Below are 17,386 nucleotides of genomic sequence, written 5' to 3'. Positions count from 1 at the left end.
CCCCCCCACACACACACTTTTCTTCCTGCAATTATCAATCTAAACACCCTTTCTCCTCAGTTTACCTCACCTTTTTAATTTCTGTATTTATCTACTACTTTTTTCTCTTGCTTATTTCCACCATCCCACTCACATTTACCTCTTTTTGCCTCTCATCCTCCGCTGTCTGCCTCGTCCTCTCTCTCCCTGTGCAGGCTTCGTATATAAGTCCAGCCGATAATTAGCCAGGCAGTGCAGACCTCCTCGGCTTTGTTTGTGGCCCCGAGGCCACAGGATGTCCCTGTCTATCACAGCGTGACTTACATAAGCAACCAAAACAAAGTGACGAAACTGACCTCAAACGTCCCCAGGAGGAAGAAAGGCTGACTCAAGATAGAGGGACAGAACGAGACGGAGATGGAAGACATTCCTTCCCTTTGCTCTGATGTGACCAGAGCTTCTGCTGTATCTGACTTGTACTGGCACAACTCTCCTGTTCTTGTACTGCATTTGTCTTAAAATAAACAACCTTTATCATAATTGTCAAAAGCATCATCATTCTTAACAGTTTCTTGCTTTTTTTGTACAAAATGTACTTATTTCTTTAAAAAACATGCTTTCTTAAGAAATATTTGGCTTCTAAGGTTTATTGATACCAAAACTTTTCATATGTCAATTCATATTTTTGTATTTTTCAATTATGATTTTTCTTGACAACATTTTTTACAGTTATGCATTAAATACCATGGCAGTCCCATTCAGTCTTGGTAATTACAGTATAACACAGTGGTACGAACTCCATTCATGCTAGATAAGCTCACTGTGATGCCATGTACAGTTATGAGTTGTACAGTGCAGTAAGGTCTATGGAGGCCCGTGTAGTCTGTTTGTATGTACAACTCGGCACCTGTCTCCAGTAGAAATATACATTTCAATTAAAATCTCAAAACCCTAAATCTTGCACACGGATGTGTAGACTGACATTTATGCAACCATGTATTGAAGCCTAATGCAGAAGTGTTTTAAAGCCTCCATTCACTCCCATTACATCTAGCTCAGCCAATACATTAAGGTTAATGAGTTTTTGTATTAAAAGAAGTGTTTAAATTCAAATCAGTGTATGCACCAATCACTTGCATTTCTTACAGGAAATTCTTCTGCATATTTCAATGTGTTGACAAGTTGTTGCACCAGCATTACATCTACCCACCAGTTGCCACAGACCACGGTCACATTTTGGTACAATAATTGCACTCACTAGCCTCTGTACCACAAAGAGTTTTGACAATGATATTCTGATTGCTTCACTGGTCACAAGAACAGAGACGGGTCTCCTCTCCCTTCTCTTCTGCGCCTGCCTTTTATTTGCTATAAACTCCTTTCTCCAGACACAATATTGCCCGCTTGCGCCTCAGTTTCTGCACTTTTTACGAGCCATATTTTTATTGGAAGAATTTGGCTGGGGGAGCAGAGCTTTTTCATCAAAACCCTGGATATTAATGCAGTCTATCTGTCCTTTCACACCCGTGCAAACCGGGGCCTTTACATCAACCTTTACTAACACGCACTTACATTTATACAGTCAAATATCCTCCGCGAGGTTCCGATAGGACCGATTCTCTGTGGCAGTCTCGCCCGTGCGTCCCTAAGCATTGTACTGTACGGGCTAAGGAGTGATCCGAATCACCGTCTGTATCTGCTGATGTGTTATTCATGTGACAGATTTGCAGCAGATAAATGCCTCACTTTAGTAATGCAATGAATAAGTGATGCTCTTTTTTTCATTCCTGTCGAGTCTCTCGGTGTGATAAGAAAGAGAGAGAAAGGTAAAAACTGAGGAGAGATGGCAGCGGACGGACAACCTTGAAACAGAGATCAGGTCAAATTCCCATTGGAAAGAGCTTGATTTTTTTACCAAAGTTTATCGTCTTTAAATGTGTGGTTTTAAATCCCAGTATATCGCAGCTTTGCCGTGACATTCAAGGGTGGAAGAGGGTCTCCTTTGAAGTCAATTTATTTTTCAGGCATTAGATGTCTCCTTGGAATCCCATTAACAGCTTCCCACAGACAGCAAGTGTTCGATCAGAAATTATACATAAGGCATAGCAGTCTAACCCTAATTGTAGACCCATGAGTTTCCCAACAATAACGATAAGTTTCTTCATGGGTTGGACTCGACATGTTGGGCGAAACATCAGAGGGGAGGAGTGGTTTCTGTTGTTGTTTTGGTCCGCCGGTGACGTAAATTGAAGAATTTGAATGGGAGAGGGGCGGCTCTAAATCCCAAATACCCAAACCGAATGCAGTTGGGATTGGGTTGGGGCGTGGCTGTCGGCCACGGAGGGCTTCGGAGTCAAAAGTCCAACCCAGTGTGGTCATCGGTTTACCACAGGTATAGACTAATTACAGAGTGTAGGGTTTTCTGTGCTATATGAGGGGGAGAGTGTGTGTGTCTACATGAATGTGTACATGTGTACGGGCCTGTGTAATGTGTCCCATCAGTGGCTGTGGCTCGCTACATAATCCACTCATGAGGTTCATAAATAGTGGATTATCTATGCTCACACACAGATACGGACAGGTGTTTGGATACGTATTATTGAGAGGGCTGCACATGAACTACTTTATTGTCTAACCATGATCTAACCCTAAGCTTTTCTCCTGAAGGCTGATTATTTAAATGAGCCAGTGCAAAACTTGGCTTTTATTTTGAAAGGAAACACACTGCCAATGCCAATTAGAACAGGTGCAATTTGTGAGAGATGTGAAATACTACCAACGAATTTACTTTTTATGCACCGCACTCAACAGAGACCGCTCTCGTTTTTCTTCTGTCCCCTCCTCGCTCTTTCTGTTTCCAGGTAACGATTTGTTCCTGGTGGCGGTCCACGAGCTCGGCCACGCACTGGGCCTGGAACACTCCAACGACCCCACGGCCATCATGGCTCCTTTCTACCAGTACATGGACACCGACAACTTCAAACTGCCCATGGACGACCTGCTGGGCATCCAGAAGATTTACGGTAAGGCCTCCTACGCCTCATATAGATGTAACTACCAGTCCACTTTAAGTGTTATTAATTCATTTGAGTTTCATTCTACAATTTTATTCTAAAGCACAGATCTGAGACCTAAATTTGAGATCACCGTAGGCGAGTGCTTCATCGTCAGAGCACCTACACATTCCTGACCGACACACATTCGGAAGTCGGCAGATGCTGATTGCAGTGCTTTGTCGACTCGTAAAGCCGATGTAGCTCTGGGGCGGGTGTGTTAGAAGTGTGAAAATTGAATTTGACGGTAATAGATTTATGTAAGCATCAGTGTAATCTTCATTTTTTTACGCTCTCAGAGTTGAATTAGTGGTACATCAGGCCGGATGTTGCCAAGACCTCAATCTAGACATGTGCTCTCTTTAATGTGATTTGTTGTGGAGGAACCCACAATTTTTTGATCCAGGAATTTTTTTTAGTCGTCTTCTCAACCTCAGTTTGACATCCGAGTTCAAAAACAACTTGGTGGGAAGTGACAGTATTGTCCCGTACAGCTGTCGAGGCTGTAAACCAGTCACACTCCGCTGAGATGACTCCGGTCTGTCACATGAATGGCTGCACACACACACACACACACCAAAGAACCTGCCATCTGCTTACATGGTCAGGCTACATCCCTCTGGGAGTGACAGACCTGGGCAAGCGATCAAATCTCTCCTGATCCCTACTTGCGTTTAACTCCTCTCCACTGAGGCCCCTCCCTCGTCGTCGTACCGAGGGTTGAAGGGCAGGACAAGCGATGGCAGCTCCTCTCTCTGTCTCTTTTTCCACTTCCAGCAGCCGTCGGCCTCCTTTTTCTTCCTCGCGGCAACAGCGCTGTGGAGGCTAAACAGGAACAATGGTGGGAGAGCTGCACAGTTTAGATGATTTAGAAGAAGATTCACATAATTAAGTGGTGTAGTAGTGTAAATGGGAGGGAAATGTTGAATTTAGGACTTTTGATTAACAGTCAGTGGGAGCCAGGCAGGATCCCACAGTGAATTGTGGGAAGAAAAGTTAGGTAGGTTGAGCTTGTTATGTAGGATCGATTCACTCTCACACTTTTGGACATCTAGCTGAACTCTTTCAGTGTCTTACCTTAGCGCTGAGGTCATTGTAGAAAACGAAAGGCTGCTGATTGCAGTTATTCCTCATATTCTTTATTATAACCCCATAATAATTACTTATGAATAATTAACGCCTGAGCATCACAACGTTATGAATGAAGCTTCAAACTGTTCGGTACAGCCCAAGTTATGGTCGGATATGATTTGGATTGCGATATTAAAGGAGATAAGATAATAGACGTTAAACGGAACGCGATGCTGTGATATCTTTTTGCACAGACTTTTAAAAGGGAGCATTTGTTTAAAAAGAGGAGCCATTGCCATCAAATGGCTTTTTTTTGTTTGGATATTTTTAATTATAAAAATCACACTATTTCATAAATGTTTATTCACAAAACTTTAACTGTATTGCTTACAAAAAGCTTAAAGGTTCCATTATTTCAAAGCTCCATCACACCATTAGCCACACCACAGCCTCTTGGTGATCAGATCGCCTATCAGCTATCTCGAGTAGGGCTGAAACTAACGATTATTTTAATAATCGATTAATCTGGCGATTATTTTTTCGATTAATCGATGAATCGGATATTAATGGGCCAAAAAAGGCGAGTGAATAAAAACGTGTCTTTAGTCTTGCAAACTATACCACCCCTGCTTTACTACCGTTATTAACGAGCTAACGCTAACTTGTCATGCTTGTCAAGCTGGATAACGAGTAAACACCAGCACCAGAAGAGCTACTGGAGGGACGTTATGTCCCTCACTTCAAAACGGAACAAAAGTAGGAATCTGTAGTGACTTACCCTGCTGTTGAACTCCCTTCCTCCTCAAGGACTCCAACATGTTTACGTTTTAGGTGCTGAATCATCACCGTGGTGCTCCCGTGCCATGCCATGCCGCTTTTGCATATCTTGCAATTAAGACACTTTTTCGATTTATTTAGTGTGAAATGCTCCCACACCTTGGATGACTTCGCCCCAGCGCGATAGCCTATCAGCGTTGAGATGTTTCTCCTGTCATCACTGACTTCCTGCTGTTGTTGAATCAGGAAATAAATACTGTAGCCGTCTGTGTTCACCCAGAGCTCTGCGATACCTCATATCAATAGAGACCGGACCAGACTATGTGTATAAATGTGTGTGTGTAAACCATATGGTACAAACAATGAATAGACGCTGCCGTATTTACGTTCAGATGACGTTATTCTGAGTATTGGTGGAGCTGCTACAATGTTAGCATAGCCTAGCACCGATCCATCCGAGCTCCATTGAGAAGACAAGTAGCCTACAAATCGGCATCGTTACCTAGTTATTTCGGAGTCCCTTTTTGTCGGTTTATTGCCGTTAAATCACAGCCAAATCAGTTTATTTTGTGTTCATACAGCTGTAGCAAACAGCGACGTGTGGCTTGCTAGACACAGTGAATACACTTCGATAAAATCCACAGAGCTCCTCTGGACAATGTTATGAACCAGACATGACGGCGTTTAGTTTCCCAGGATATCGGTGACTTCCACAACACGTACTAAGCAGAAATAGAGGTTATTTTTTCCATGGTTAATGGCGGACAGTTGAACGGCTTTCAGGGCGATAAGCCACGGCCCCTCTCCGGCGCGTCCAGCGCGAATGAACACAAATAGTCCCCGGCGAGACCGGTGGCGCGAATGATTCGCACAGTGTTTGGTGTGAACACGGCATTAGGTCGTACTGATTTCTCTGGCTCCGCCATGTGTTTCAGAACAACGTTACGGGTCTTTCCTCTGCCTCCGCTCTACCTCCGCTCAACTCAACTTTTTTTTTTATACTCAAACATCTCCGCGACTTATTGAGTGGCGTAATAATCGCGCGACACAACGAATCGATAATGAAATTCGTTGCCAACTCTTTTAATAATCGAATTTTATCGATGTTATCGATTCGTTGTTGCAGCCCTAATCTCAAGTAAACACGATCGGGCGATATAAAAAATAAAAACTATCGCCCGACCCTCATAACAGCGGAGTGCTTTGGCTCCACTAATCTGGGATCTTTTTCAGGGGATTTAATTCAGTCAGTTAACGGAGTCTCTCGTGTGGACTCGCTGATGTGTAGCAGCGCGCGTTCCCTCTTAATCCCTCGATCAGCCTGTGTGTCAACTAATTTGATGGTTTTATCTCAATTTCTTTGTCTAATTGCTCGCCATAGATCGCCTCCTCCAGCTAAACGATCAGTAGCTCATTCAGTTCTTTTTTTTTTTTTTAAATCCTCTTTTCACTCGCTGACTTTTAAATCACTTGTCAAGCCATTAAATCATTCATTCATAACTCCTGGATGTTTACAGTTTCTTTCAAGGTCATTATTTATCCATGCCACCATTACTTATTAATACTTTTCAATGGGGGGGTGGGAGGGGGGGTTGCTTCTTTCATATTGCAGTCATCTACTCCTGCATCTGTTGGCCCCAATCAACACATGGCCACTAATTTCCTGGTTTTCACAGTAACAGTGTGTTATTCTTGCGTCGTCACATGTTCAATTATTCATCCACACAACCCATTCGCTCTGCCTTCCTCCTCTCTCTGTTTTCCCCCTGCATGTCTCCCGCCCTCTCTCTCTCTCTCTCTCTCTCTCTCTCTCTCTCTCTCTCATGTAAATCATGAATGTGAAATGACGCTGAGCACGCCCGGGCCTCCACTTGGGAGGAAGTTTTATTTTTATCTCTACAGTATATTTCAAAAGCGTATGCTTTTTATGTCTGTTTTATTCATCTTAACATATCATATTATGCTTCAGTGAGCTGAATCCCTAAAAACTTGGCAGTGTTAAAGTCCACCCACTGTGTTTCGCATGATGTCATGTTGTTTTTCCATCTTCTGCTCTGTCTGTCATGTGTTCTTTTCTTTATGCCTTCAACTCCTTGTTGCCAAATTTCCCCTTCACACCGTACCTTGTCCTTTGGCATTGGTGGAAAAAAATGGAACTTGGCTAGAACGTGTGGCTCTCCTGCAAGCTCAGGTGGCTGGTTGGCGGTCAATGGCACAACAATATTGAAAGTGGTTCACCCTTAATTTGCATGCATGTTTACAACCTTGAATATCGAAGAACTCTTCTCGCATATCCCACTCTACTTGGGGCTAATGTAATTAGGAGTAGTGATGTGCACCACTAGTTAATTAAATGTTGCTAACCCTCGCTAGTCGGCAACAGAAATACTAGTCAGTTAAACTTATAATTTTATTAATTACACATTTAGATTATATATAGATATATGCTGTTCCTCCTGCAGCACGTTTTACCTTCTAGATTAAATTGTGAGTCTTTTCTTACTTTTAAGACTAGTTTAAACTGCCATGTAAAGGTCAGGGAAATTAGTATAAAGGAACATCCCTAATTGGGAGAGCCCGGAATTTATATATAAAGAATCTTAAATTTGTTTTCTGCTTTGCCCGATATTCTCTTGCTTCATTTAAATGAGTAGTTTAAGAAAGAAGAAAAGAACACCACTCTCACTCGCTAGAGGCAGCAGCTGGTTAGCTTAGCTTAGCATAAAGACTGAGAACAGGGGGAAACTGCTAGCCTGGCTCTTTATTACCGACTGCAAGCTGTAGCTTCATCTTTAGCGTACAGACACAAGAGTGGTATCAATCGTCTCGTCTAACCCTCAGCAACAAAGAAAACAAAATGCATTTTCCAAAATGTTGAACTATTCCTTTTAAGAGATTTGGTACATTTTGTTTACGTTACCGAAGGAAAGTTTAAACTGGTGAAAAACACAGATTTAATACCCTTCACATGCATTAATCTGCATTCCTTCCGATGTGTTTGAAATATATTGTCGTTCTATAGGGAATGACCAGGTGTGGTCCAAATTAAACCACTTGACCCCAGAGATTTCGGATGTCGAAATGTCTGGTCTGTACGTGTTGCAGTGATATGAATGAAAACAAGTGAGGTATTTTTCTCTCACTTCCTCCAGGGCCTCCTGATAAGCTTCCTCAGCCCACCAAGCCTTTGCCGACGGCGCCCCCTCCACGCTCCCACCCTCCATCAGACCCCCGTAAGCCAGACAGGCAGACACGACCCCCGAGGCTGCCCCCGGGAGACAGGCCGTCCAACCCCAACGCCAAACCCAACATCTGCGACGGAGGCTACAACACCCTCGCTATACTGAGGAGAGAGATGTTCGTCTTCAAGGTTAGTGAAGAGACTGCGATATCAAAACAAACCTGGGGCATTTTCACATGTTGTTTGTTTTGAAGAGTCATTTTTTAGCCCCGGAGCAGTTCTACCCCAAACTTAGATCTCTTAGCGGTGTGAAACCACAGCAATCAGTGTTTATGGGCCAAAACAACCTTGTGAGATCTTGTTGGAAGGGTAGTTTCATATGTCCAAAAAGCAACAATATGGCTGAAGAGAGGTTTCTGGCTGTAACATATAACGTAATAGTGTGATAAATGCAACCAAAGACAGCCTCCCCCTTTGATTCAGGTTTGATTCACGTTAGTAGAAAGGTTGACACTGTGTAGAAATATGGTGGATTCTCCTCAATTATGCCTGTGTATTTCAGTGCATAATTAAAGCAGCTATTATGTCTATAAGGAGCTTTTTCCGGATTACTTTGGGCCAGTGGAGCAGGAATTAGACAAAATGGATATTTCACTGCAAAAGAAACCCACCATGCCATGCACAGAGCATCACAGCTTTCCTTTCTACCAACAAACTCAACCTGGTTTTGATTCCCGTGTCACAAAAAAGGTACGCATGTCCCTTAATGCATCTTTATCCTTGGTCTAAGCTTGTGAATACCGGACCTTGGCAACATGTGCTGAGGAACAGAGAAAAACCTTGGGGCAACACAAAGATGTCCTGTGTTCTCCACAGAAAGGAGAAAGAGTGCCTCCGATGCTTTGAGAGTGTGACTGTATTTTTCTGAGATTATAAATAGATGGTATTCAATGGTTAAAAAGAAGGCTTGTGGAGCTAGGGGGGAAAAAAACATTTCTCCTCTCGGCCCCCTCTCTCTGAAAAAAAGGACGTTCAGCTATCAGCCAAACTTTTTCTGAGTTTAGGAAGTGAAGGATACGAAGCCAGTTGTGCTCCAAATACACCTCTAGTGTATCTGTGTGTTTTGACATTTGAAGAATAACTTCTGTAGTTTGAACATGCCGATCCCTCTACTTTAATGGGCCGTAACTACTCAAATGCTTTGACGTTGTTGAAGCTGTTCTCATTGACTAAAATGAAATACTTTTTCCAAGGCTTCCTCACACACAGAGCATCAGCTGATCCCCTCATATTTTTTGTCTCGTTTTCTTTTTGTAATCCAGGCAATGGCCCCAAATCTGCTTGCTGTTCACACTGCTTCTGTGTATTTGTGACAGTTTTAAGACAAATCTGAAATGTTCTAAGCTCCAAGTATAATCAGTGTTATAGGCAATGATCACCTTCCTGCTTGAAAGCATTATTTGGCTTTAGGATTGACATTTTCTTTTGTTTTTCTAGCTTTTTTATTGCATTTTTAAAGTGCCCTTTACTGTAATGTGTTGTAATTTACGTTTTAAATCTGACAACAAACATCTTGGGTTCCTGAATGTATCTGTTATTTCTTTGCACTTATACTCTTGTGCAATTAAAACGTGTTATTAAACATACCTGCAAACTTGTCACTTTTCGGTGAAATTCACCGTTTTGATCAAAAATATGTCATCCACGTGAATCGTGTTGATCCGTAGAGTTTTTTTTTTTTGGGGGGGGGGGGTCAATTGGCCAGCGAGCGTTTCTCAGATTGGAGTCATACGAGGAGAAAAGGTGATGTCGTGATCTTCACAATAGAACATCTTTGGCGTATCGAGTCTTGGCCAATCAGCGTTCAGATGTCTACAGCGTCTTAATTTCCCTCCGTTACAGTTTAAATTACGTTATGTTCCGTTACCGTTCAGACTTGCTGGGTTAAGTTAACGTCCACTGCATGCAAAACGTTATTGACTGTTAACGTTTGTCATTATCGCGATTTAGGAGGAAAAAACGTAACTTGATGAAACCCCCCGTGTTCCGGTTCAGTTCACGCGGTCACTCATTAACGTTAAACCCGAACACCGGTGGATTTGCTGGCAGGTTGTTTTTTTTTAACTCAAAGTAGAATGAGATTGATTTCGTGGTGATAATTACGTTTAAGATAACGAAAAGTGAGGCCCAGATACTGATGAGATGATGAGGTCAAAGAGCTTCAGGAAGAGGAGGCTGTTTGTGTAGCGCAGCTTGACGCAGGGCTGAGCTGTGAGTGGAGCTGGGCCTGGATAAAGGTGGAGGTCTAAACAGACGTGAGTACAGCTTCCTGCTGTCACAGTGTTTTAAATACATTGATAAGGCAGGGTATGCTAAATGCAGCCTCTGTTCCAAGGAGATGAACTACAGCAACAATGGCTCACATGCCCTCTCATCACACTGTTCACTGTAATGACCACAGCCAGTGTACTAACAGTCCCAACAGTCCCACGTTGCTCTCAAGAACCCTGAAGTAATGAGAGGGTTAAGGTGCCTGTACCTTAATTTCAGCGGGTTGCTAATGCAGAGGTGTGTATAGATTACAGCTATTATTTTACTCTTGATAAGCTACTTTAGCCAGAGTAGATTATCATTTTCATTTAAATAATTGAACTGGATTGAATGCATATTAATTGCAAATAGAAGATAGGCCACAATTCTAACAGCTTTACAGTAACAGTGGAAGTTAATAGTAAGACATACAGTAACAGGGTTCAATGAAAACGAATCACTTTATTTGTACAGGCGATGGTTCTCGCTACTCTTGCTATCTATGTTTTTATATGACTAAAACTTTTGAAAATGAGACCTCGGTCTCAATTGATTTTGTCTAAATAAAGGTTAATAATAATATTGATTTTAAAAAAAAAAGCTAACTAGCCAGCTGTTCAACTGGAGCTGAAATACTGATTAATCACTGAATAATAAATTCGTTTTTTCCTTAAAGTAAATATTGTCTTATCACTTCATTTGATTCTCAGAGTACATCAGAATGCTACATGTTAAAGCTCATATTTCAAATAAAATTCTCGGAGCATGCACCCCCCCGACAGGGTTTCGGGCTTGTCACCTTTTTCACCTCTTATGAGTTTGCAGTTATGATTAAAAAGTTCATAGACTTCTTGTGTATGGATTTTCATACAAGATAAGTAGCTTAGTTCATAGTAATAAAAACTCCCACAGTCCTTAGTCTTGTGTGCCAAATGAGTCTCTTTGGAGGCCGATCCACAGGGGCCACCCGGGTAAATTGCTCTTCAGCATAAACAGCAGGGCTCCCCCTCTTTGTTCAAACTATCTGCTTACTGCAGCCAGCTTTCCAATTAATACTGTAAATGAAATGCACATGATTAACTCATGAGCAAAGGGGCAATGAGGTAATGTTGCACTCAGATGGAGGTTAAAAAAAACAACCAACATCCAAAGGATACAAACAGACACGTCCTGTAATCAATTACAAAAATTTGACGTCAAATTTTGCAGTCGTAAAGCCGCTGTGTTCCGATCATTAGGACCACCGGTGATATTACGACTCAATAATGATTTGCTCGCCTTTTTTTCATAATCCACATTTCAGCCAGCAAATCAAATGTGAAATCCATAAAGGATCACAGCTCTGTTAAGTGTTGTTTCACGGGAGGAGCAGGTGGTCCTCATATTTCTTGGTTCTCAGTGAGTGGTACGCCAACTGAAGGTATCATGTTAATGGCTGCCAGCCTCCTGGTAGATGAAGCTGCCCAACTGTAAAACGGTTGATCTGGAATCCTAATTGGAGATGTTTGCGTTTCTCCAGAGCTCGATATATTCCCTTTAAAGGATGCCAAGGCTTACGTATCGGTCTAAAGGCGAGTTAAAAGGATGGCTGACAGGAAAGGGAATGATTTACAGCTCGTGCATACTTCTGGTTTCAGTTTTATTTGACTTCATGTCTCTTGTTTCTGCCATTTGTATGGGTGATTTCTTCTCTTTTTTTTTTATTTATACGATTGATTGTCCTCTTGGTTACTCCACGGTGTACGTCCGTTTGGCCTGAACCGCTTGGCTACTCTCACCATCCCCTCTTGATTGTTTTGGAAGAGCAAAGTCAAGTCAATACCAAGTCATTATTGCAGAGATCCCAGCAGTCTCACAGCTCCCGAGGCCCACAGGTGGTCCAGCAATATGAAGTAAGGGGGGGCGGGGGTTTAGAGAGAAGACTTTACGAGAGCTGATCTGGTGAAATGCACCGAGCGATCTGGTGTTTCCTATGAAGCAACAGCTGCATTCATACTGTTTGTATGACCTGTTTGTAAGCTTCTGAACCACAAGAACCAAACATTGAGATCCATATGTCAGAATTTGAGCAATAAAACAAGGCAAAGGGGAGAGTGTCACGGTCCGTTGGATGTTTACAGACAAACACCTCGTTCATGACTCATCTCTGAAGATTTCTTCAGTCTAAGTATATTGAAGTCTACAGATTTGTAGATGATCTCCAAAACCATTTCAGTGTCTGCTTTTAGCAATATACGGGATGGCAGGAAGTTCTAGACTTCCAGAGCCCTTTCTGAGATAGTTAGTCATGATAATGATATGCACTAGGATAGGCCGCTGCATCCACACAACCCACACTGGTGCCCTACAGGGACAAAAGTTATTGTTTTATAAAAAAATATTTAAATGTTCCACTTTCAGAATCACAAAGTAGTGCGGCTCATCAAGAACTGCTGAGAAAAACTGTTCCATATGCAAATATATGCAGTCATGAAGGCAAATGTATTGGGTATTATAGCAGGACTTAGACGTTTGGTTTTTATTAGGGTCGGGTAAAACAATAAGTAGTGGAGCAAATTACAAATTTAGTAACTTCTATGAAGTTGGCAGACACACAAGATGCCGATTCTATTAAAAAAAAGTATACCGCTGGATCCTACACTTCCCATAATGCAACCCAACAGTGTCGTTAATTACACCCCCCCCCCCCCAAGTTTAAAGCCCTAGCCGCGTTGACCCTCATGACGTCATCAGGGTGATTCTTTCAAACTTGGGAAAGCAGCAGAAGACATTATTCAACTGATTCTTTTAATTCTCTTTGAGACGTGTAAACTGAACTTCATGTGTAAAATCTGTTTAGTGTCTCTTTAACTTCACAGATAATGTTGCACTTACCAATAAAGGAGGTGAAAGGTTGATTATTTATGTTACGGATTGCAGATTTTGGATTGAAGTTGAACCTGACTCAAGGTAGTTGTCTTTCAGATTGTCCAATATTACATCAAGAAAAATAATAACAAATGCATCAGATTAGGATCTACATTTCCTGAACTAGTGCAACTCTAGCAGATGAACAGTAGGAGCAATGAGCATTGCTCCCAACAACGCTGAGCCGTGCCTGATTTACTCGAGGCCCGTTAATCTACAAAGGCCGGGTTTGGAGTCATGCTTGTCGAGGTGCTAGTTTTATGGCCGATCATTTTTCTCTCCGCTGCGGTGACGGAGGGTCGTTTCGGGTTCACGTGGTCGTCCGTGTGTCCAGTGTCACCAGTGAAATTACACAGCTACCTCTTTTATGACTGCAGGCACTGCAGGGTTCAACTTTCGGTGAACTCTCACACCGTATGGCATCCCATTGGAGACAGAATCACTCAAAAAAAACATGTATATGCATGTGTACATGGACTTGCTTTTCTCATTTATAATAGCGGCTAATTATGCCGCATGGTACGCCTGCTCAAATGTTTGTAGCTGCGACCGTTGTACAGATGCAATTCTACCGACCTACAGTCAGCTGTGATAGAGAAAATGCCACCCTCCTCCTCCTCACCACTAGTCCTACGCTCAATCACAACGGTCTTGCCAGTCAGTGAGAGACCGTCATTCCTCGATGCGGACGGATTTAGAGCAGGGGATTCTGGGACGCCGGAGAGTGCCTTGCGGTTCAGGAGTGGCCTCTTGGAAGCCGATGTTGGAGACGAGCTTTGATTCCCACGTCCATTAATGAGAACGCAGTCTTCCTCCTTTCTGTAACTCGGAGGAAAGAGACGGAGAATCCTGCAACAGCGGGGCGTCTGAGTGGTCTTAGAAGAAGACGTGAAAGGCTTTTTAATGCTATTGGACTGCACGCTTTGTTGACATTTATTGTATAATTACGTCTTGCCACATGTTTAAACTGAAGCCGCCGTATAAGAAGGAACAGCAATGGAAAGAATAAGCTGCAGGTTGCAAAGGTGAACCGGTGCTTCTCACTGTTCTTGCGTTTCAACAGTTGCACTTGTGTTAATGCAGTTTGGAGACGTGTTGTTCTAGTCTGCTGTTTGTACAGAAGTAGCTTTCAGATGGGCAAACACACAACAGCAACTATCCTGCAGCTATTTTCCTCAGTGAAAGACATCCTGATGGATGCTGTGTTGTCAGGCTTCAACTCTAATCCTTCGAACCCTCTGAATTATTTACACCTGCATTCTGCTCTCAGTGAAGCCAAGAAAGGGTGTGCGTCACATTAACCGAGCGAGAGATCAGCGGCACTGTCGTCCTAACACCGCCGTCTGTCATATTCTCACCTCTTCACTCACACAGACACACAGAGGGCAGCAGAAGACGCTCACCCGGAGGTTGACCTGGATTACTGTGATTGTTGACACACTTCAACGCATTTTCATTTTCTCCAATCGACATTATGGTTATACGTTCTCCTTCTTATATGTTTTATCATCTGCCAGTCGCAGAACTTGAATGCTCTTGAATGCTACTTCCAGTGAGTCTTGATAAGTCTTATTCTTCTCTGTCAGAGAAAGCCCCTTTCGTTTCTTTGTAGGCTCTGATGAAGTGTAATTCTTAGAAGCTGATAAATAAGAGTTCAGGCTTTTAAAATCAAAGGTGATGAGAAGAACTGCAGTGTATATGTGAGAGTACATTTAACATAAAATCAGTGTGCAAAGGATGACAATGTTATAGATCACATGAAGTAGATTAATGACGTTTAGTGTTTAGCAGCCTAAAGGCCATACTGTATGATTGAAAAGTGCTATTAAAATGTTTTAATATCTCTTAGTTGTCAACACTGGAAAAAAGGCCACTTCAAAAATAAGTAAAAAAATAAAACAGGTTACAAGGTTTTTGCATGTAAAAAAAAATCTGCAAATGGAACAGGTTAAAAATGAGCTTGGTAGGATTTCATATAATAAGATGTAATATTAAGGCCTTTTAAGAAAGAAAGACATCTTGACGGATCTGTTTCAATTTAGCAAGCCAGAAACGTCATGCAGTAAAGTGATGTGTTGTACATAGAGTACAAGTACAAGAACCCGCTGGGGAAGCTCTGCCGTTCGCTGACAAAAACTCATCGGTCGATGCAGGTCCACCATTTATACTCCTATAGAGAGCGCGTGGTAATTCAACCTTACGGCTCTGCACGCGTGACAAAGCCTGCGCTGGCCTTTCTCTCAAAGCAGAGAACATGAACAGTTTGAGACACAACATTTCCAAACTTCTGCTCAGACTATAGTCGTTGTGATTCTCCTAGATGTTCTTGTCATTGCAAAAGTGCCGGCTGAAATCTTCTACAAGCGAAGTGCGCCTGCCTGAGCTTTATTTTCAGAGCGGGACAAAGAACATTTTCTCTTTTACGAAGTCAAAAGGATTCAAACGGGTCCAGTTTCACAGTTTGATCTGTTTTCAATTAACTGGGCCGGGCCGCGTACAGAAGAAAAAATGCTGAACAATTGAAATCTGTGGGGGCAGCAGGTATAGAGCAAGCAGAGGAGAGGAAGAGAGCGGCAATTGGAATGAGGGACATGGGGAAATAAAAAAGAAAGAGGCGGAATGGAGTCCAGGGAGCGAGGAGAGTCCCACAGAACCAATTGGATTAGACAGAGAGAGAGAAAGAGAGTGTTTGATGAATGGGCTGTTTATTTAGCTTTCACTGTGAATGAGGCCGGGCGCGGTGATGTGTTGTCTTCTCCGTCTCTGCGTCCCTCGCTGTGAGGTCAGGCTTTTTTGGACCCGAGCGCTCGGCCCATTCGAGGGGGGCGGGGGCGCAATTGTCCGTCCATTGCCAAAGGGTGGGACGTCTCGCTGCGTCCTAATAGCTTTCACAGCTGGGTCTCCCCTTGGCCCCCCTCTGTCATCAAGTTTCATCCAACATCAAAAAGACACACCTTCCACTTGGCTGCGCTCACGTTACACCCCCCCACTCCGTAGGAAATCAGAGACTCTTGGCTTCTCATAAAGCTCCTGGCTATCACTTTGCCCCACAGTAGTTGATGTTTTTTCCAGTATGTTCTTCAAGTTCTGCGTGCGTAGCGGCAGTCTCGTGGGCTTTCCTGTCAACCCGAGAGAGTACATGTGGACCTTAAAGCCGTCACGGCAGCAGCTCCAGTCGGTCGCCGCCATTGGGGCTTTGTCGTAAAAGAGCGGGAAAGCAAGGAGGGTGGGCTCGGTTCACCTCGATCAGACCTTCTAATTTACCGCCAGCTGTGTTACAACATGCAGAGTTCATTACATATTTTTTCCCTGGTTCAGGGCAGGTCAATGTTTGGTGTCACTAAACTCTTTATGTGACCTTAAGCGTGCTGGTTTTCTGTTTCCTAACGGTGTCCTCTGTTCTCTTTCAGGACCACTGGTTTTGGCGGGTGAGGGATAACTCGGTGATGCCGGGATACCCCATGCTCATCAGTGTTTTCTGGAGAGGCCTCCCGCCCAAGATAGATGCCGTCTATGAGAACAGCGAGGGCAAGTTCGTCTTCTTCAAAGGTAAGCTCACATGCTTCACCACAGTTTAAATATTGTCTGTATTATTCTTCCACAGGAGTTGTATATGGCTGTCACATTGTATTTTCCTATAAACTGTCTTTTCAGTACCCGGCATTAGGGTTGGGTACCGAAACCCGGTGCTAATATGGCACCGGTTCCTATACGACCGGTATCTACTGGACCAAAACGCAACGCAGATTTTGGTGCTTCCTTTCGGTGCCTGAACCGATTGAAATACGTTTTTTACACTACTCTGATGACTCCGTCCTTGCAGCCTCGGTCCTCCGCTCCTCACTCATAATATTATTACAACCGGACGAGCTGTGCGCACTTAGTAACAAACCCCTCCATCATTCTGGCAAAGGTTCGGCCATGAATTATTAAAAAAAACAAAAAACGAGACCGAGATCTGTCAAACGGCAGGCAGGCTACTGACTTCCTCCATCGACATCCGGGTACTTAGCGCCGCTGGCGCTCATAGGGTACATCCCAAGTCTCTTAACTGCATCCCCGTTCACAGCTGATCAGCTGTCAGTCGGCTTTAACAGCTGATCAGCTG

At 43.1% G+C, this 17,386-nt stretch overlaps 1 protein-coding gene across 1 annotated transcript in view; it reads left to right on the top strand.

Annotated features, from left to right (window-relative positions):
• Positions 1-17,386, top strand: part of LOC116399505 (matrix metalloproteinase-16-like) — a 30,306-nt gene that overhangs the window by 767 nt on the left and 12,153 nt on the right. The window contains exons 2-4 of the mRNA XM_031876711.1: positions 2,696-3,002; positions 8,033-8,250; positions 16,689-16,827. Of these exons, the coding sequence (XP_031732571.1) occupies positions 2,696-3,002; positions 8,033-8,250; positions 16,689-16,827 (664 nt within the window). The remainder of the gene's footprint in view (positions 1-2,695; positions 3,003-8,032; positions 8,251-16,688; positions 16,828-17,386) is intronic.

This window comes from Anarrhichthys ocellatus, unplaced genomic scaffold (assembly GCF_004355925.1).
Source record: "Anarrhichthys ocellatus isolate YVR2014 unplaced genomic scaffold, GSC_Weel_1.0 scaffold113, whole genome shotgun sequence".
NCBI lineage: Eukaryota > Metazoa > Chordata > Actinopteri > Perciformes > Anarhichadidae > Anarrhichthys > Anarrhichthys ocellatus.
The sequence above is the reverse complement of the archived record's forward strand: the minus strand, read 5'-3'. Positions and strand labels throughout refer to the sequence as shown.